Genomic DNA, 19,725 nt, shown 5'->3' on the forward strand with positions numbered 1-19,725 from the left:
TATTTCAGCGTTTGAGTATACAGTTAGTTCCCGAGTTACGCGGCTCCTGATATTCGCGGATTTGGTGATACGCGGTTTTCTTTATTTTACAGTTCATCGGTCAAAATCAGTAATATTTGCCCCAAGAATTGACGAATGCAAAACATATAGTTTGACTCTAAACACTTTCAATGCACTGAAACATCAGATAGATTAAAAATAATCTGCATGAATTGCATCAAGTCAATGGTTTAGTGTGTAAATGGACTTAATTTTATTTAAAAAAAACCGATTGGTCATATGTGTGTAGCAGAAAAACGTGATATTCGACTTACTTTGATGCCCCGGGAACGCATAAACAGCGTATGTAGAGAGCAGACTGTAAGGAACTGTCAATGAGCGTGGATCATTGTTTACCGAATGGTTTTGTTTTAGTTTGCTGAAATTTGTCGCATTTTTCTAGCGTTGTTCGGGGAGGACGCCGGATTTATCGGATAATGATATACAAATTGACTTGAGTTTTACACTCAGTTCATGAGGCATACGTACGACTAAAGGAAGTAGAATTAACAACACAAATTTTCCTCAGTTTCTACAAAAACTTCACTTGCTTTTGTGATGGATCGGCAACGAAAGAAGCGTGTTGCTGCCGCGAAGCAAACAACGGAGAACGTGGTAAGATTTAGTGTTAAAATTCTTCAGAAATTGCTTGTTCTGGAATAACGTTATCTTTAAATTCTTGCAGCGCGACCACCAGGAAGAGATGGAATACGACAGCGAGGATACGATGATTGAGTTTATCAAGGTGGAATGCGGCACGAACCAAGACGGTGATCCGTTCATCAGCAACGTTGAAATAGATGATAACGAGCTATTTCAGGACGGCATGTTTGAGGAGGTGAGTGTGCGTAAAAAACCTCACATGAAGCAAACACCGAACACAACAAACACCGAGGATAAAACAGGACGCAACCGAGCAAGTAAGTGCAGGGGTAAATTAAAGTTTCCAAAGCTTTATGATGCCTTTCTGAGCGTACAATAATTTTATGTAAATGCTGTGGAATATGCTGCTTATATTCGCCTATTATTTTTCAGCATTAAGAGAAAAAATGCCATTTAATTCCACAACACCGTCTACGGCAACAAACTGCACGGAAGCACCGGCCGCAAATGAATCGCTCATAAGCTTATTCTCCAAAACCGATCAACGGCTGTTGGGCATAGAGACCAGCCTGTTGGAAATAAATGGCAAGCTGGATACGATTGGCGATCAGTTCCAGTCGATACTGAACAACGCAGACTCGATCGAGCAAAAGAAGCCCATGTACGTTGACATCGATTTCGAAAAGATCGACAGCTTAGAGCAGCTGGAAACGTTTAACGACGAGCTGGCCAAGCCGGAATACGAGGAGAAGATAAGACAGTGGCTCGAGAGCAACATAATTGATATGCTGTGCGATAACCGAATGTCGGATGCGATAGATATGCTGTTTACGAGAAGATTTCTCACCTGTTGCAGCTGGACAGGGATCGGTAAGGGTGCGCAGAAGATCGCCATGATGCAGATGACAAATGTGACGAAATTGTTCCAGCGCATTGGCACGACCTCGATGACCGTGGTTAACAATAAGCGTGTGGCAATCTTCTTTATGAAAAAACTAAAGAATGCAACCAAGAGAGCACAGGTAAAGGGTGTACGGCAGAGCACCTGTCGTGCAATGGCATCTGCCTCTTTGGAGTGTTAGTGAGGACCGAGGTAGACGTATTACTTTGAACAACGCAGAGTTTTTTACTTAAAACAGACTAATTAAAAAAGAATTAGAATTAAGACTTGTTAAATGTTATGATGCTACGTATAAATCGTGTAAATTTATCGAAAGTGTAATTCGAATATTATGCAAAGTAATTCTTTCAAATTAAATAAATAGTTTCCATTCGTATCAAAAACTAATTAGTTATTTCAATCAGTTATACTTTTTCAACTCGTACAGCCAATGGTGCTCCATATATGCCTAACAGTTTTTTTTTCTTTCATTTACGTTCGATAATTAACTATTTCGTCATTTTATAAAGACTTATGTTAATACAAACACAATTGCAGGTAGTCCCCGAGTTACACGGTATCTCTTAAACGCGGATTCGGAGATACGCGGTTTTCTAAATTTGACAGTTCTTTAAGCAAATTGTACTGATTTGGCACATCAATTGTCAAATTACAAATAATTTCCCTTTTGCTCGAATGTTCAAACCCATTTTTAATCGTTTATAACTGTTATATTCAGTCAGAATCATGCCTATTAATAATTATAGTGTCTAAAATCACCCCTTACTGGCAAAATTACACGAAAATTAATGATATTTTGGCTTAAAATCACGAGATTCGACTTACGCGGAAATTATTACCCGTCTATCTCGAGGACCGCCTGTATTTGAATAGCATGAACTGAAAACTGAAAACTTATTAAACTCTCTTAACCGAGAACGACTATAAAAAAGACCTGAAGACAGATATACTCAACAACTTATTTTTTAAAGAAGTCTGTCAAATTTTGCATATGTACAGATTAAAACCTTCCCGTACACCAGAAAAGTTAGTTCGTTAATACCAATTACCTAAAGTAATTGCTCCTCATCATCTGTCTCAGCTTCACCCTGCAAACTTTCTTTCGTTACGTTCGGGAACTTTTGCAGCTCGCGCAAGCAGTTCAGCAGCACAGCTTCAATTTCCTTAAAATCTCTTTGCCGCTTCCGCCCCAGAACCGACCCCAGATGATCGAGCAGCCCACTGTACGGCGATGCTTTCGTCTGCGCTATTTGGTCCGTAATTTTGGACAGATTACGAAAGGTACGTATAATGAACGGTTCCACCTTACAGTTCGTAACGTACGGCACCGGTCGTATCGATTCGGGTTTTGGGATTGGACTGGAGGTGGGGGGTGGTGTGGTGGATGTGCAGGGGGTTAACCGAGGCACTTTTTCTGGGGTACGTATCGGGCTTGAGTGGCGTCGTTTGAATTCTCGACTTATAGTTGGACCTTCGATCGGCACGGGCGGCGTCGGTACGACCGCAACTTGCGTACTGGGTTGCTTTACACTTATTTCCGGCTATAATTTGATAAGAATGGAGCCATGCACATTTAGATTCTTACGCACCATCGATTCCAACCTTTCGTTAGCTTCCGTTAGTAATATTACCCGGCAAAAGGTAAAAAATAATTTCACGATACTCACTGTTGCTGCAGGCTGCTCATCAGCATTGCAGTAATTCTTGCGAATGAACTGCATCGCCTCGTACGCAAACCACGTTGGTTGATATTCCTCGCCAGCTGCAAAAAGAAGCGCAAACAAACTATTACCCCAATCTTGATAACAAAATCGAGATAAATGTACTACGCACCCGCTGACATTGCTTTCACTTTTCTGAGATTATTTCGAAGCTGGACCCTCAGGTGTTGCCATTTTCGTTTCATATCTGCAATCGGGAGATGCAAACGTTGTTCCAGCGTTTTCCACGCCCGGTACTGTACCGCTGCATTTTTGTAATACTGATGCGTTTTATCCCACAGTGCGGGCCTCTGCTGTATATGCCTGATAAGCTCAAGGATGACTTCACGCGCATCGGTATCATCAGGATATCCGCCGGAGGGATCTTGCATCGAGGGAGCAGCTGCACTTGAATTATCCTGGTCAACGATAAACGATATGGCAGTAAATTTGCTATAATTAGTACTGTATTCGCTTATTTACGTAGCACGAGATACTCACAGAATTTGAAATATCGCCATCGCGAAGAAACTTCATTGCCTCGTACGCAAACCATGTTGGCTGGTAGTCGGGTTCAGCATCTTAAAATGCATTCTTAGTTCATAAATGCTTCTTTTCAACGATTTTACTTTCCTACTTCACAAAAATGCATTTACCTGATCCATTCATTCTTTTGTTTCGCACCTTCGAATGGTTTGAACGAAACTGAGTGCGCAACATTTTCCACTTTTCCTTCAGATTTTCTACCGGCACACCAAACTGCGCCGCAATCGTGTTCCATGCTTGCTGCTGTACACACAAGTCTCGGTAGCCTGGTGCGTCTTGCTTCCACAGCTCCGGCATCCTTTTTACGGTGTCAATGAGCGTCAGCACGACCTCTTCCTTTAGCTTTATCTGCAAGAAGGGAACCGTACAGTAAAAGTGAGAAAACAATTTTCCCAAAAACAGCGAGTAATGAGGTGGCAATGGTTTTCCCCTATCCATTCGGACATAAGGGAAGTGTCGAGAAGCAACGTTACCTCCAAGGAAGGTGGGAACCACTGCCCTGAAGTCCAAATGTTACTGTACTTTTTACATCATAGAAAGCCATACATTGCCATACATACCGATCGCTTCAACTTGGATACTTTTGATTGTTCGTGACTTTTTTCATTTATGGGCTGTGAACCAGTGGTACTTGTCTCTAAAAGGTAAAGAAAAGAGAAGAATCTGTTTGTTTTCGTGGGATTTTTCCACAGGAGATACAGGAATGCTGACAGCATTATTTCAATTCGCTTACCACGTGAAACGTAATCTGGCATAACAACTTCTTCGTGAAAGATATCATCATCGTCCGAATTTGATATTTGTTCTACCTTGACGAATTCAACATTATTCTCATTGTCGGGAAAGTCCTTTTATCCGAATGAAAGTACAATTAGAAATTGAAATGACAAACACTACCACGAGAGCAATAGTAATCAATACGGATATAAGACGCCGGCACACACATCACTGCCGGGGCTTGGATCTGATACAGCAGTGAATGTGTTAATAAAGATCTACTTACCAAGAATTCGGTCATCATACTGCTATCGTCGTATTCATCCATTTTCTTCTAGAATGCTTCCGTCCTGTGAACGGAAACGTAACTTCGAATATAAAACCTTCGACGAAACTTAACGCAATCGTGAAGCAGGGTATGTATTAGGTAACCCTTAGTTTGTTAAAACTTCTTAAAAATGATAGAAAAGCGGACAGTTTAATATCGCTTCCCTACGCGACGTTATCGTCAACAGAGTTTGTAAACAATAATGGACGCGCTCAAAAGAGAATGACAGTTTGGCAAATGACAGCTTCGTGGTTTGTAGTAGTTTTACCACCGGGCAACAACTCTAATGTGGCGGGAAATTTTCATACCATCCTTGGCACGTGTTGTTATAAATATGCATAGTATTTTAAGGTTTATGATATTAGAACATGAAAAGTAGACATTTATTTATTATTTTGTAAATTTAGGCTTATTTTATTCTAATTATTTGTTCATTAAATCATTATGCATTGCATTTGACCTTGTTTGAAATAGTTAAATCATTATGTTGTATAAAATGTTAAGGTAAAAAGTAAAGAATATGAAAGTAATATTGATTTATTAAGAATTATTAAATGTGACGTTGCCAGTGGTCGTGATTAGATACCTGCACCACGAGATCTAACCAGTTATGAACACAGTACAATTCACTCCAAGGCTAAAGAGGCGAATGTGGTTAATTGACTTAAATTCTCTATAATAATAAATAAATAATATTAATAATAATAATAATAATAATAGAAACTATGACTAGCCAAATGTGTAAAATAAAACTTAGAAATAAATATTCAATTTGCATGTTCAAATAGGAAAATCTAACTAACAAAAACCATTTCTCCCAAAGATCAACAAGAAATTCAGGTACAATAATAGGACACCCTTTATTTAATTTTACCCCGGCAATATTGTAACATTAAATCACGTTCATTATTTATTATTTAAAATTCTGATTATAATTTAAATTTTAAATTCCTAATTTTGACTTTCTCAAGCAACTTATTATTGGTTTAATATAAAGCATCTTGGAATACAAAACGACCAAGAACAGGTAAATCTGAATGACAGTGCAATAGCAACATCATCCGTTTTATTTTTCTGTTTTTCAGCTTTTCCTTCTTCAAAATACTTGTCCCTTTAAATTTGAATAACATTAAAAGTTTACAAAATTTACGGTTGATGAATTTACGGTTGGTGATGATTGCTCATCACTGTGCTGACAACAAAATGCGATCAAATGGAACCAAACTATGTTGAAGGTCAATTAGAAAAAAGTGTGAAAACATAGTAACGCTCACACAGCCCGACACCTGATTCATTCATCAAACAGCGAAGTGAAGCACATTTGCGTACGTTGTTAGCATGAGTGTGAAATAAGAACAACCTTCTTATCAGGGCGCCTAGGAAGCACCAGGCACAGAAGAACATCCAAGAATCATCTCGAAATATCGCCTTGAAAAAGGCCGTTGCCGTACGGATTGATTGATTCCAAAAATAATCAGTCTAGCCCTGGAGCTGCTCACTGATAGTTGGTTCTGCCGTTTGTGCTCGATGTGTAACGTGTCTGATCGGTACAAAAAATGCCATCCATTGCCATTCTGTTGCTAATCGTTTGCGGCTTACTCTCACATTGGGACTTCCTGCTTGCGCAAGAAGTATCGTTTGCATGGAGTGTATTAGACTGGAAAGAGCTCTTTTACGCTGGTGGAGTGCGAGATGAATTTATAAAGATTGATTTCTATAGGTGAGTAAATAAAATTTTGAGATAAAAATTGAGTTCTGACCATAATTCGCATTTTGTGCTCAGCCATCTTTAGGCACCACCATGCAACTAGCCATTATCACTGAACTTTTGTGATGAGAAGATAACAAGTTGAAGCTGTACAAACATGAAGACGAAATCGTTGCAAATAGCAGATAAACGATGCATAGGACCAGTGAAACCAATCAAACAACAACAAAAAATGGATTGTAAAATATGGAAAAGTTACTTAAATAGACAAAAACGTGCCGATCAGTGAAAGACTTATAGGCGAATAAGGCCAATAGGCAAAAAGTCTTTAGAAAAAAAAACAACCAACAAATTTAAAAAAAATGAAAGACTGCAGCAAAATATGATGACTGAATAAAACCCATAGTACAAACCCCTTGTAACAAATCAATAATTTGTTCGATTTACTGAATACTTTTATCTCGGGTGCACAGATGTTAACACAGTAATGAAAGGGACTCATGTTCATCGACTAAAATGTAATAAAAGCCATGATTATAAAATATTAGCACGGGCCCGGTTAAACCTAATCTGCTTAAGCTCAGCCGCACGAATGAGTCTGCTCCCATCATGTGTGTTGTAATCTCTCTCTCTCTCTCTCTCTCTCTCTCTCTTTCCCTCTCTTTTTTTCTCTCTCTCTCTTTCTCTCTCTCTCTTTCTCTCTCTCCTTCTCTTTCTCTGTCTCTCTCTCTCTCTTATTCACTCTTTCTGTGAGTGAATCCTCTGATCGGCGACCCTCTAACTCACGCACATCCTTCCACGCACAGACCACATGGAAACAGTCGACTGCTATCGTTGAGTGGTACACTCTGGTGGAAAAAATGGCAAAGTCAGGTTGAACCATAACCATCAACCAACTGATAAGTAGCATTTTCTTGGGAAAATAATTTAGTCCTGAAGGACTTAGGCAGGTCTAGTAATACACTCTTCAACTCGTACGACTTAACAACATGTCCGTCATGGGTTCAAGCCCCACCTGCTACCAAAACATTAACTTAGTTGTTCTACATCTTCTCTTTGGATAATACTTTTGGCAGCATGAATGAAGGGCTTTTTAGCTTAATTTACGTTATGTAATGCTCTCATTCTGTAAAGCGGGCTTTTCCGATTCTCACGCCCCTATAAATTAAATTTCAAGCAACTGGTAGCCTGGTGGCTAGCATTATTGCAGTTTAATGTAGAAGTTTTGTTCCCGTTCTGCTCATCAAACTGTTCACTGTTTACATAGTTGATAATACTTACTAAGTGTACTTGTTGATCGTTTCATCAGTCATATCGGCTGCCGTTGTTCAAGATACAAAGGGATTTTGAAATTTTTATTACAAGAATTTTGAATTCACTGTCAATGAAACACCGATCAGGACCCAAACTAGACCTTAATTAAATTGCAAGAAATTACTATCCAAGTGTATTTTACTAAACAATCACCTATTACGTATCGTTTGAGGATAAGGAATCTTCGCAGTAACGGTGCAATTCTGAAATGCCTTTGTTGGCATTGTCTGACGGATTTGTTGGCAGTTGGTCAAACAAAGAAAATCTTGAGTTCATTTAGCTTTACCCGTTGATCTCTAGTGGGAAGGGGACTTGTATTTATAGTTTCTTGACCAATGTTTAGAATAGGTAGTGAGACTCATCTAGGAATCGGTAGGGTAATGGAGCATCGGCATGGCTACAGATAAATTGATAGGTCTAGTTAGCCAGGCGATCTCTCTCAATCTCCATCTCTCTCACTCTTTGACAGTTCAACATTGCCGGACATGCTAGAACATGCCGCTAGCGTACATCTTCGGAAATTTTAAGCTTTCAAATTAATTTTATTTGAGATTTCATCAACCACCTAGCTACGAATTCGTGTAAAACATCTACTTTATGTTTCTAAATTGCATAGTTCAAGTATGACGCATCCTACCGGGTAAGCATGTCGATTCAGTACATTTCTCAACATGTTGACACAGATGCTCTGTTTTCAGTTTGGATAATCGTAAGAAGAGTCCTCCTGTTGGAGAGGAAAACAAAAACCACGTCCTTCGTCTATTGGCCGACCTTTTGGAAAGGGCAAGCCTCAGTACAAACAACGCAAAGAACATAGGATTCATTATTCCATCAAAACGTAATGAGCCGGAAAAATTCGTTGCCGTGTGTGAATTGGAACGCGTGCTGGACGACAAGGATCTCTTGCACGAGTTGGCCATGAACTACAAATTCTATGATAGATCCACAGCTCCTGATTCGTTTATTACCCAGTTCAATAAGCTGGCGAAAGATGCCTACTGGAATCGAATGCAAGATGAGCTGTCACTTAAACCTCCCAGCTACAATATGGTGATTCAGCTGATTCGGGATATAAAGCAGTCATTTAAATCCTTGCTGCGAGGAAAAAATGATCGTGCATTGTATACGGTTACCTTGTTGCTGGATGAAAAGCAGTTGATGCGTGACAGTACACAGGTACGCAACGATACTGTTCTTAATGAATTCCGTCTCATAATCATCAACCTCATGGGAATGATCTGCTGCCCGGCACGTGATGAAGAAATCATGAAACTGAAAAGAGAAACTAAACCCATTGGCCAGCTGCGTGGAATAATGGAGGTGCTGGAGAAAATGAAGTATGAAATGGCCAACTATTTGCTGGCATCCACACGTCCTACCATCATGCACTACTCCATCAACTATGAGCGAGAAAAGTTTAGCGAAATGAGGGCGACATTTGATCGCAAAAAGTTCCCAAACACTAAGGCGTGGTTAAAGCGCACACTTTCTTCCATCAACAGCACTCACAGTGGCGTTTTGGTGGGCGATGCGTCTTCCTCTAAGAATTTCCAAACAATCAAGCTGATCGATATTCATATGCCGGAATATTTTGTCGAACCGTACCAAGAGTTGATCCAAATTGAGAAACGATATCCGTTGCCGGAACTGCTAGAGATCGATGCTGGACGTTTGGAACAACTGAAAGAACAAATGTTTCGCTTGTGTGCTTGTGCCGCCAGTATGCAGATCACGTTCAAATCTGTACCAAGTATGGTCACTCATCCGAGGCGTCAACATTTGGCTGCTCAACTGACCATCGCGAGCACAAACTTCCCTGTGAAATACAACCAGAGTGAAATGCTAAAGAACATTTGTTCATGCGTCCTTGCTAGTATCACGGAACATTCGCAGGAATCGAATGGACTGCTGATTACTGAAAACAAGAAGATTTCCCTGTACGCCCAAATAGTCAGCATTAATTGCCGCACTTCGGCTTACTCCTCAGTAAGAGTCCAACTAATGGCATATTTGAAGAACCTGCTACTTATTGAAAATAGACAATATGTTTCCTTTCCAGTTGAGTTCCAAGATTATCGCGAGCAGACGATTGAACTAGCTAGACAATTTATTATTCTTGTCACCTTTAACTTTAGCGTATACGGTTCGTTCTACTTGAAGGCTGTGAACGAGGGATAACAGGTCGGAGTAAACCTATTTATGTATACCTATGACCGCTCAAGAAATTGCTACTGTTTTCAAAATTACATTAAACTGTTACAAAGTTTTACCGTAAATAGAGGGTACTCTGTCAACTCAAAGACAGAGAGATAGATGAGAGAACAATAGATCAGCGTCATCTTATCGTTATGTCTTACAGGGGTTTCTGTTGCTTTTATGCAGAGCCAAGCTAATTCATTTTCTATTAAGTATACCTCCTTGGCTAATTGAATAAAGAAATGTGTAGTGCGAAATTTGAGTAATAGCCACAGATAATCGTCTTTATAGCAACTTAAATATGCTTTAATTTTACATTCTAATTTAAATATACATTAAACTTGTAGTTGTCAATATACCGACCTACCGATATGACATCCGACGGCGTAAGAAATCTCTCTTCGGCGTATCACACTTACACTGCCGTAAGGGCCAACGATGTACTATTCTTTTATTTTTGTGTGTGCCAGCACAATGTAAACCCATTTCGGACCAAGCGACAGATTTAGCTTAGACGTAAGCCGAGGAAAACATACCGTACACAAGAAGAGAAACAAAAACGGAATCCCTTTTCCCCGGAATGGCACACACTCGCGAATACAGCCGAGCCACCGAGAATGCGCCCCAGGTAAACTCCACTTCGTAAGGGTTATTACTTCACGAGTGGCCACTTAGCTATTTAATTTTGTTTCCATTTATTCAATTCGCATTTACAGGCCGTGCGGGCCACGCTCGTTCTGATGGGGGGACGCAACTTCGCGAACCCCTCCAGCGCGTCCGCTTCGGCCCTCCTACCGAGGCCAAGTACCGAGCTAGCCGGTAGCATCGTAGTCGGAGTACCGGCACTGTGCTGGGAAGGATTATCGGCCCGGTTTGGCTCGTTTTAAGGGCCACCCTGTGGAGATGTTCCTTTGCAGCAGTAGCACCAGTGCCCTGTCGTGGCCAACCGACCGAACGGGTGGCTGCTGCATCGTCGTTATTATTATTTTTTGCCATTTATTATATTGTCACGATGGTTTGTTTGTGTACGAGAGTCGCAGTTTTGTTTTGGTGGCTTTTTTACCACTCTTTATCGCAAGTGTGACGAAACAGTGTAGTGGAGTGCATCTTAAGGATTGGCGAAGGACAATGGATGCAGGATGGTTATGAAACTGTATCCAAAACCACTCTAGCTAGATTATGACTATTTTATGTTCTAACCGACGAGGGATAAAACAACACAGAAAACAATTGTGACAGCTGTTAGCTTTTTTGGATTTTGTTGCGATCATGACGTTCCGATTTATACGTGAAGCATAATTCAATTGCAGATGTATATTTTAATACATGGTTTATTTAGTTGCATAATAACATTGTTTTATATATAAGTGTTATTTGAACCAATACAATATAACATGTTGTAGTGATATAGTGATGGGAGATTTTAATATCAACTGGATGAATGCATCTGAGTCTAGACATCTAAAAAGGATTACAGAAGGATTGGGCATACGACAAATAGTGAATCTGCCCACACGAATAACACGCAGTAGTAGAACATTGATTGACCACATGTATACAAATAACTATTCAGTTTCAACTTGCATTAAAAACAACTTAAAAATTTCAGATCATGAAACAAATCAATGGTCAATCGATGAAAAATATACCCGTACTAATCTATTACGAGTCAAGTGCTGGAAAAAGTACTCTCCAGAAATTTTGAATAGGATGGTGTCTGAAGAAATTCAGGAAAATGTTGCTAATATCAACGATAAATGTATTAGGTTAACAGCTGTCTTAGAGAATAGTATGTCACAGCTTGTGCAAGAGAAAACAATAAACACAAATTGTTCAGCTAAATGGTACACAATTCAATTGGCCCAGCAGAAACATAAACGAGACAAATACTATAACAAATTTCTCCAAACAAACCAGAATTCTGATTGGACAATTTATAAAACAGCTAGAAATTTGTATAGTAGAGCTTTAACTACAACCCGAAGATCATACTTTGAACATAAAATTAATCAGAATAGAAAGAATAGTAAGGAACTTTGGAAAATCCTAAAATCTTTACTGAATCCAAGAGGAACTATTAATAGTCCTTGTATAATATTCAATGGATCAATGGTGTATGACTCAGAGAAAATTGCTGAAACTTTCAATAAATTCTTTGTCCAGAGCGTATTGGACATTCATCGTAGTATTGGTCAAACTAATGAAGCTTACGCAAGTCTTCGAGAAACGGACTATATATTTAAATTTAGATCTATCTCCTACGGACAATTGAAAAACGTGGTCAAAAATCTAAATAATTCATCAGGAATCAATAATGTCAATTCAAAAATCCTACTAGATTGTTTTCACACTGTAGGACATGAACTACTAAACATTATTAATTATTCGATCACGAGAGGAGTGTTTCCAACCTCCTGGAAAGAGTCTCTTGTTGTACCTATACAAAAAGTATCGGGAACTGTTCTTGCAAATGAATTCAGGCCTATAAACAAATTAAATATTTTTGAAAAAGTATTAGAGACAGTTGTTAAAGAACAATTAGTAGAATATATAAACAGCAATCATTTATTTATACCTGAACAGTCGGGTTATAGGGTTGGTCATTCTTGCGAATCGGCTCTTAACCTAGTGCTGGCAAAATGGAAGGAAGCTTTTGATGGTAAAAAGACTACAATTGCTGTATTCCTCGACCTAAAAAGGGCCTTTGAAACAATTTCGAGGCCACTATTATTAAAAGTGTTAATGAGTTTTGGCATTAAAGGCAACGAACTACGATGGTTCGAGAGTTATCTCCAAGACAGAACACAGAGAACTGTATTTAATAACAAAATATCAAGTGCCGTCGAGAACACCCTAGGAGTACCTCAGGGAAGTGTTCTAGGACCAATACTTTTCTTAATGTATATTAACGATATGAAAAGGGTTTTACAGCATTGCGACATCAATTTATTTGCGGATGACACAGTCATCTTCATTAGTGGTAGTGACCATTGTGATATTGTTAGGAAACTCAATCAGGATCTGGACTCACTGGATGGGTGGCTGAAACATAAGAAACTCAAATTGAATCCTGATAAAACTAAAGCCTTGGTTGTGTGTCGAAGACTATTTAGCCTACCCACTCAATTAGTAATAAATAATGTATCTGTAGAAATTGTATCTAGTATAAAATATTTAGGAGTGATAGTTGACGATAAACTCAGATTTACGGACCATATTGATAACGTTATAAAGAAGGTGGCCAAAAAGTTTGGAGTTATTTGCAGACTGAGAAAGGATGTAAACCGTTGCGGTAAGATACAATTATACTTATCACTTATTGGACCTCAACTAGATTTTTGTGCCTCGATTTTGTTTCTGGCGACTGAAACACAGTTCACGCGACTTCAAAGGCTGCAGAATAAGGCAATGCGGGCTATCCTTGATTGTGGGCGTTATACCTCTTCTGTTACAATGCGAATGGTCTTACAATGGATGTCCATAAAACAGAGAGTGACGTATCAGACAATGATATTCATTGATAATCTAATAAAAAGACGTCTACCTACATATCTTACGCAAAGAGTTGTGAGAGGAGTAGACATTCACAATTACCCCACACGGGGAGCTAATGCTCCAAGAGTGCCAAACTATATGACTGCAGGAGCCAGAAAATCTTTGTTTCACAGAGGTATCCAGTATTACAATAGAATGCCACAGGAAATCATCAATGCTGGTTCGTTATCTGAGTTTAGAAAATTGTGCTCTGATTTTGTTAGAACTAATGTAGTCTAAATGTATTGTCAATTGTCAACTATAGGTGATGATGATTTTTTTTATCCTTTTCTTTTGTCCTTTAAAATGCGATGAAATTTTTTTTTTTTTTAACTAATTTACATTCTAAATGCACCAAAGTTTTGAAACTATAAATATACAAAAAATTAATAGAATGAGACTACATTGAATTGAGACACGCGCGCGTACAGTAGACTCCGGGTTCGGAGCTTGGTAGATTGGTGTGGTTCGGGCTAATAACTCGTCATACCTCTATGCTTTGCTCAGCTCCCAAACATCTACTCGTTTGAATATTTGTAGCTTTACCAAATTATCGCAAGATACATCGAACATCTCAATCCTTTGTAGGGGTCAGAGGTGGGTCATCATCATCATCATCATCATGTTCTATATAACACATCTCTATAACATGTTCTTATCGTATTTTAAAAACTAACATCGGAGGCTCGATGTAAGATCGTGACACAAACACGCAAGATTATATAAAAAGGAAACCGCAAGAAAAGATAACAATAAACAATAGACGAGGCAACAATAGATTAGCCAGGCACCTTTAGATAGTATGAAATAACTCGAAGACTACAAAAGAGGACATTACATGTCCAAACTTAAGCAAGTAACAACAAAGTGACCAACTAAAATCGCAGTCACAGTTTATAAAGTCATCGAGCAGTCGGATAATCCTTCAACATTTAAATTATCAATGAACATGTGGCACCGTTTACAGCCATTATTATTACAAGAAAAGTCACGTATGACTATACTTATGTTAGAAATTGAGTTAAATTGACATTAAAAAAAATAACTTAAGCTCTACTTGCTCAGCAGACAAGACATCCTGACACTGACGATGGTTAGAAAACATCGACGAGTAGCGAAAGTGAAACACAACATCACACTACATACTATCTCCAAACTTTAACTTCTGCTTCTAAAACATTTTTTTTGTAAGCGCTACTTCAGCTAGGTAATATTCTAGATTGCTTGCAGCGGAATAACTTTAGTTTCTTAGATCTTCTTCTTCATTGACACAGCAACCATTGTCGGTCAAGGCCTGCCTGTACTCACTAGTGAAGTGAGCTTGGCTTTCAGTGCCTTATTGTTACCATAGCTTATTGTTACGTCGTACGAGTTGACGACTGTACCACCAGATCGGTCCAGTTTCTTAGATATTCTTAGATGATAATTGTGTTTGTAAAATCTTCAGAACTTGCAAGCTTTATCTAGCAAATGTGAATCTGAATTACAATTGCAATTCCCCTGTAATATGTTGCAAATGGTCATGTAGGTGGATGATAGTATTTTATTTCAAAGAGCTATTCTAGGAGTTTTATTCAGCCCGATGAGACAGCGTAGGTCATTACTCCTGAAACGAAGAAAACTACGAAGAAGTATGTAATGAGGCGGTAGCTTTGCATAACTTCGCAAACGATATCCACAAAGGAATGTTTTTTACACTCGTTACGAAGACAATGAAATTAAAGTATCATATAATAAATGGTCAACAATACAATGCAATTTAAATTAGATGGAATTGAATTGTAATATTCATACATTTGTTGTACAACGCATTGGCACAATAAGGCTGAGTAGCTATCAATAAAATCATAATAAATCTATAAATAAAATAAATCTTTATAACATTCATTTGATGAATGTTTCTCAAAAGAAAATAAATAACACATATGTGATCATTTAGAATAATCCTTAAAATACTCCAAATACCAGCTTACCCCTTTTTCAATGCAACTGAATCTAAACGATATAAACACCGCATGAAAGTTTATGACGCTTTCTATTACCTGTACCATGGGGCGACTGTCTCTCTATTGACAGTGCACACTATTTCCCAAATCCCATCTAATTACAAATCATTCCCGTGCAACACCAACGACCCACTTTTGCGACACGGAAACTTAAAACGGTAATTATAATTTCCCCCTCTTTTGACCCAAAACTGTTTCCAACGCACAATGTTGGAATACACAGACGTACACACGAACAGGAGTTCATCATAATCACCTCTCCCATTCGACAGCTATTCAGCTCTAAGCCCGGCGGCTATGTTTGGTTTCTAATGCAATGTTTATCCACATTTCTCGTATTAGCACTTCAAGAACCAGCCCGCTCTGTGTCTCTCTTTCGCTCTGTCCTTTTCTTAGTAAAGATTGGCAAGGATTGCCCATCTGGAGGTTGCAGGATCCCTTTCTTTCTTTTTATTTAGATGTCGTACAGACGATCCCCTGCTGGGTGCTTCGAGATCCTTAGAGGAGACCCCCTTCCAGTGTGCCAGTGTTCGAGCAGGAAGATGTGTTCCTTTCCAACTCAATCCGTTATGAGTACAGCCCGGTTCCGTTTCCGAAGCTAAACCGAATTTAATTGTAGCAAAAATCGTGTAACAACAATCGTTGCTAAAGAGGAATGGGTGAAGTGTTTTTGATCCGATCCTGGATTGGATTTGGCCGTAAGGCAGCATGTCGCCGGGTGGTCTCGCATCCCAACCAGCCAACCGGCCAGACTTTAATTATAATACACCGCAATTTAATGTACCAGTTCAAAACTCGTTTGTATTCGTTTAATGAGGGAATGATTCTGAGGGTCTAGATGTAGAAGCAATAAAATATTTCTTATCTTATCTGCAATTATTTCAACAAGGACACATTTCAGAAATTGTTTAAGATATCTATAATTTTTTTTATTAGTACAAGTTTGTGATACACAGTACAGCAAGCTGTACGCATTTTGTAATGTACAAAAAGAAAACAGTAAAACTGATAATTCATTTTAGATTAAAAACGTTGCAGAACAATATAGTTTTATTTTGCCAAAATCATACCATCGCATTTCGGTGCCTAATCCTTGGTGGAAATAAATATTTCGAATCACCAAATCGAAGCTGCCAGCACGATAATCCTCAACCAAAAGCCACCGAAAGGTCCACCGGGTCTAAAGCCAAACGAGATAAAGACGGAAATGGTCACCACAACTCCAAAGACAGTTGGACAGTTGAACACGCAACCCATGACCGGCAAAGATATGGGCGCGTACGGTGTGCAAACAGTATTATACCGCCACCATTAAATCCCCTCAAGAAAAAGCCGGAAAATATTGTCAACCAACCGGTGTCAGCGGGAGGGCCGGCACATCAACGTCGGCAGATTACGGTTGATTAATTTCAATCCACCGAACGATCGAGCGACTATTAATACAAAACCCCCCGCTTTGAGATGGTCACATTTCCGCACATCTTGCAATGAAAAATCTATCCGGCTGGTAAAAATGGTTCCATTCTACAAATAAAGCCCCTATTTGTATGTATGTATGTTTTGTTATGCTTCCGCTACATGCTTGAGCCGCTTGTCTTGCTCCTTCTTCTTCTCTAAGTTACCTCGTGCGCTAATCGGTATTAAACTGTGACTGTGACAAATGCAATTCAAAGTTGTAGCGTTTTTATTTGTGAATTTATGAAGCAAATCTCAAGCTCAAGTTCGTCCACAAAACGGAAATGACAGATTGTGCGTGTTCGTTCGCCTTCCTGCCGCACCGCAGGACATTTAATAAGCACACGCCGTTTGAATCGTTGTTATTCTCATTCTCTGCAGCACGGTCCTTTAACGGTAAGATTACGACGATCGACAAGGGATGGTCGGGGTTTTGTAGCCATGTAAGCAAATTGCACGGCACCGCCCAAGCAATCGTTTCGCAAACAACAGTATCAATTTCGCAACGGGCAATTGAAGCTGGATAAAGTTCCGTCGTTTTCGTCAAGGAGTGCACTAAGCGTGCAGCATACTGGGTACATTAAGAGGGCGTTACGGCGATCCCAGAAACGATCGAATCTCAGCTCCTGCCCAAAACGCAGATAATTGGCTGAGGTTGGAAGCTGATACTTTTAACGTTCCTCCGGTGTCCTTTTCGAGGTCAATATGGAAGGAAGAGAACGAAATTTGCCGTGCGTTAAAAGGACATGCAGAAATCTGTGCAGCGGCAAGGATCCATTACACAAAGCTGCTCTCCCAACTTGGCGATTGCACTCTGGGACAGTTTCAGCTGCTTTTGGAACATGAAATTCACACCCTGTTCAGATGCAATCGCATTGGTTCATCAGGCGCGCAAGTCTTTTGAGCAACCGCAATCCGATGCTAATTCAAACAAATCGTAAATCATTCCGACATTTCCAACTATTTCCATCCAACGTACACTCGCAGCCGGAACCACAAATCACATCAACACCCAAACGAGGAAAAAATATACCCAAAAAAAAACAAGCGACCGAGGTACAAGAATTGCGGTCACAATAATGAAATTAATATTCCACCAGCGCGTTATTGATAAGCAACCGTGAGGTGAAATGAAGCTACCCGTACGAACGACCATCGGCAGCCCTCACATTAAAAGGGGTGGCGAGAGTATTGTAACGGGGACGTGCATCAGGTGCGAAAGTTCGCAGGATAAATTACAATAAATATCCATATTAATAAAAACCAAATTAAACGACATCTTTTTCCCGGGTGTGTGTAGTGCATGGGGTGATAAAAAGGGATCGCGTATCGATCGGGGTGATTAATGATGGAGTGCGGTTATCGATGTTGTTTTCGATAAAGATCTCTTTGTCGGTACGGTTGGCGTTCAATTGGCCACAAATATGCGAGTTTGTATGTTTCAAGAGCTTTTTTAGTTGAGGGAAGAAGATGGGTAGGGCAGTATAATTTTTTTTAAGTATTTCAATCTCGGTTTTTTTTTTTGAATTTGCGGTATGAAATCTGTTATTGCGGATTGATAATTGTATAGCATAGTTCAGCAGTTCTCATTATTTTTATATTGCGAGGAAGTTATCATAATTAGTAGGACATATTTGATAAAAGTAGGATAATGTTTATCTGCACGGCCTTGCAATTGAAATTGTCTGAGCTGACCTAATCGAAAATACGACTGCAAAAAGTGAAAGTCCTCGGTCACAATTTAAACTTTCGAGGATAACTCTATTATTTTCTGCAAAACTATAAAAAAAAAACTTTTATGAATTTACCTATTAATTATTAGTTACAAGAGAAAGCTCATTGCAGATCAGTATATAATGCAAACTGTTTTTATCTCAAAATATATACCAATATAACCTATCTCAAACCATACGAGGCAGTGTATTTGCTTGAATTCATATTTCTAACTGAATAAATCGTTTATCCAAAAAGATCACTGTATGATAGGGATACTGTAAAAGTTTTAAATTTGAAACACTTTTTGTTTTCAATATTTTAATTATTTGAGTCTGCTGTAACAACTGACGTTGGTAAACTAATTAGCACGTAGCAGCATGTTATCAGCAGTATTCAATACAAATTAAATTTCCTTGAAGTCTAATAAGAAGTCGTTAAATGTGTTATCATATCACATCGTCTCCTTCTTGCCCTACCATGGCGATCGATAGTCAATACCGTGGTACAAAGAAAAGCTCAAAATGTGAATCGAACTATTTTGAGACGTCTGTATTATTTAAAAAAAAATAATAATAAAAACGTGATACATTGTTTTTAATACAACAGATAATCTGTTGAATATTCCTCTCATTTAAGAGATTTTATCATCAAAAGTAATTTACAGTGGTCTGCTTATAACCTTTTTATGGAACAAAATCTCGCATAGCGCATATTTCTACGTCATGGAAAAGTAATATTTTGCATAAAAAATAATTGCAAAGACAACTGAATCACCGCGACCGATTTCACGTACTATATCCTTTAAATCGCTGTGAGTGCGGGCGTGAAAACTCACGCTTAGTACTCATCTAGTACAGTCCCTAGTTTCTACGCATCCGCTAACCAGCTTCAATGACAACAGTACTCCAGCCCATTAGCGGCTAATTAGCCTTTGAAAGGCGGTAAATATACTTTTCATCGCT

The 19,725-nt window shown here is 39.0% G+C and overlaps 3 protein-coding genes and 1 long non-coding RNA gene across 6 annotated transcripts; 3 read left to right on the forward strand and 1 right to left on the reverse strand.

The window, feature by feature from the left end:
* The first annotated feature begins 370 nt into the window (after window positions 1-370).
* On the forward strand, window positions 371-1,920 carry LOC121593750. The gene is made up of 3 exons (XM_041916399.1): window positions 371-654; window positions 725-959; window positions 1,075-1,920. The coding sequence occupies exons 1-3, from the start codon at window positions 598-600 to the stop codon at window positions 1,722-1,724; spliced, it is 942 nt and encodes a 313-aa protein (XP_041772333.1). The 5' UTR covers window positions 371-597; the 3' UTR covers window positions 1,725-1,920.
* LOC121593749 lies at window positions 1,920-8,200 on the reverse strand. Of its 2 annotated transcripts, XM_041916397.1 has the most exons (9): window positions 7,824-8,200; window positions 4,793-4,856; window positions 4,523-4,637; window positions 4,350-4,426; window positions 3,900-4,137; window positions 3,745-3,824; window positions 3,377-3,662; window positions 3,211-3,305; window positions 1,920-3,084 (listed from the first exon to the last, which is right to left on the reverse strand). In XM_041916397.1, exons 2-9 carry the CDS (start codon window positions 4,832-4,834, stop codon window positions 2,593-2,595), a joined length of 1,425 nt encoding a protein of 474 aa, XP_041772331.1. In that variant the 5' UTR covers window positions 4,835-4,856; window positions 7,824-8,200; the 3' UTR covers window positions 1,920-2,592. The 2 variants fall into 2 exon arrangements, with proteins under 2 accessions (XP_041772331.1, XP_041772332.1); XM_041916398.1 differs by lacking the exon at window positions 7,824-8,200 and having other exon boundaries at window positions 4,523-4,682; window positions 4,793-5,017.
* Window positions 4,632-6,841, forward strand: LOC121593751. The gene is made up of 3 exons (XR_006004835.1): window positions 4,632-4,922; window positions 5,920-6,554; window positions 6,618-6,841. It is a non-coding gene; the product is annotated as an uncharacterized LOC121593751 (long non-coding RNA).
* A 90-nt stretch (window positions 8,201-8,290) lies between the features above and the next one.
* Window positions 8,291-10,309, forward strand: LOC121594480 (T-complex protein 11-like protein 2). Of its 2 annotated transcripts, XM_041917752.1 has the most exons (3): window positions 8,291-8,496; window positions 8,555-9,842; window positions 9,916-10,069. In XM_041917752.1, exons 1-3 carry the CDS (start codon window positions 8,480-8,482, stop codon window positions 9,952-9,954), a joined length of 1,344 nt encoding a protein of 447 aa, XP_041773686.1. In that variant the 5' UTR covers window positions 8,291-8,479; the 3' UTR covers window positions 9,955-10,069. The 2 variants fall into 2 exon arrangements, with proteins under 2 accessions (XP_041773686.1, XP_041773685.1); XM_041917751.1 differs by having other exon boundaries at window positions 8,555-10,309.
* Window positions 10,310-19,725: the final 9,416 nt, after the last annotated feature.

The sequence above is a fragment of the Anopheles merus genome, chromosome 2L, assembly GCF_017562075.2.
Source record: "Anopheles merus strain MAF chromosome 2L, AmerM5.1, whole genome shotgun sequence".
NCBI classification, from domain to species: domain Eukaryota; kingdom Metazoa; phylum Arthropoda; class Insecta; order Diptera; family Culicidae; genus Anopheles; species Anopheles merus.

What these genes read in the sequence shown, in the direction of transcription:
- LOC121593749 (XM_041916397.1), bottom strand. Translation starts at nt 4,834, where the DNA reads ATGGATGAATACGACGATAGCAGTATGATGACCGAATTCTTG. An exon ending in ATGGCGATATTTCAAATTCT is followed by an intron (nt 3,663 to 3,744) that starts GTGAGTATCTCG and finishes ATCGTTGACCAG; the next exon opens with GATAATTCAAGTGCAGCTGC. An exon ending in AGTGAAAGCAATGTCAGCGG is followed by an intron (nt 3,306 to 3,376) that starts GTGCGTAGTACA and finishes TTCTTTTTGCAG; the next exon opens with CTGGCGAGGAATATCAACCA.
- LOC121593750 (XM_041916399.1), top strand. Translation starts at nt 598, where the DNA reads ATGGATCGGCAACGAAAGAAGCGTGTTGCTGCCGCGAAGCAAACAACG. An exon ending in AGCAAACAACGGAGAACGTG is followed by an intron (nt 655 to 724) that starts GTAAGATTTAGT and finishes AAATTCTTGCAG; the next exon opens with CGCGACCACCAGGAAGAGAT. An exon ending in AACAGGACGCAACCGAGCAA is followed by an intron (nt 960 to 1,074) that starts GTAAGTGCAGGG and finishes ATTATTTTTCAG; the next exon opens with CATTAAGAGAAAAAATGCCA.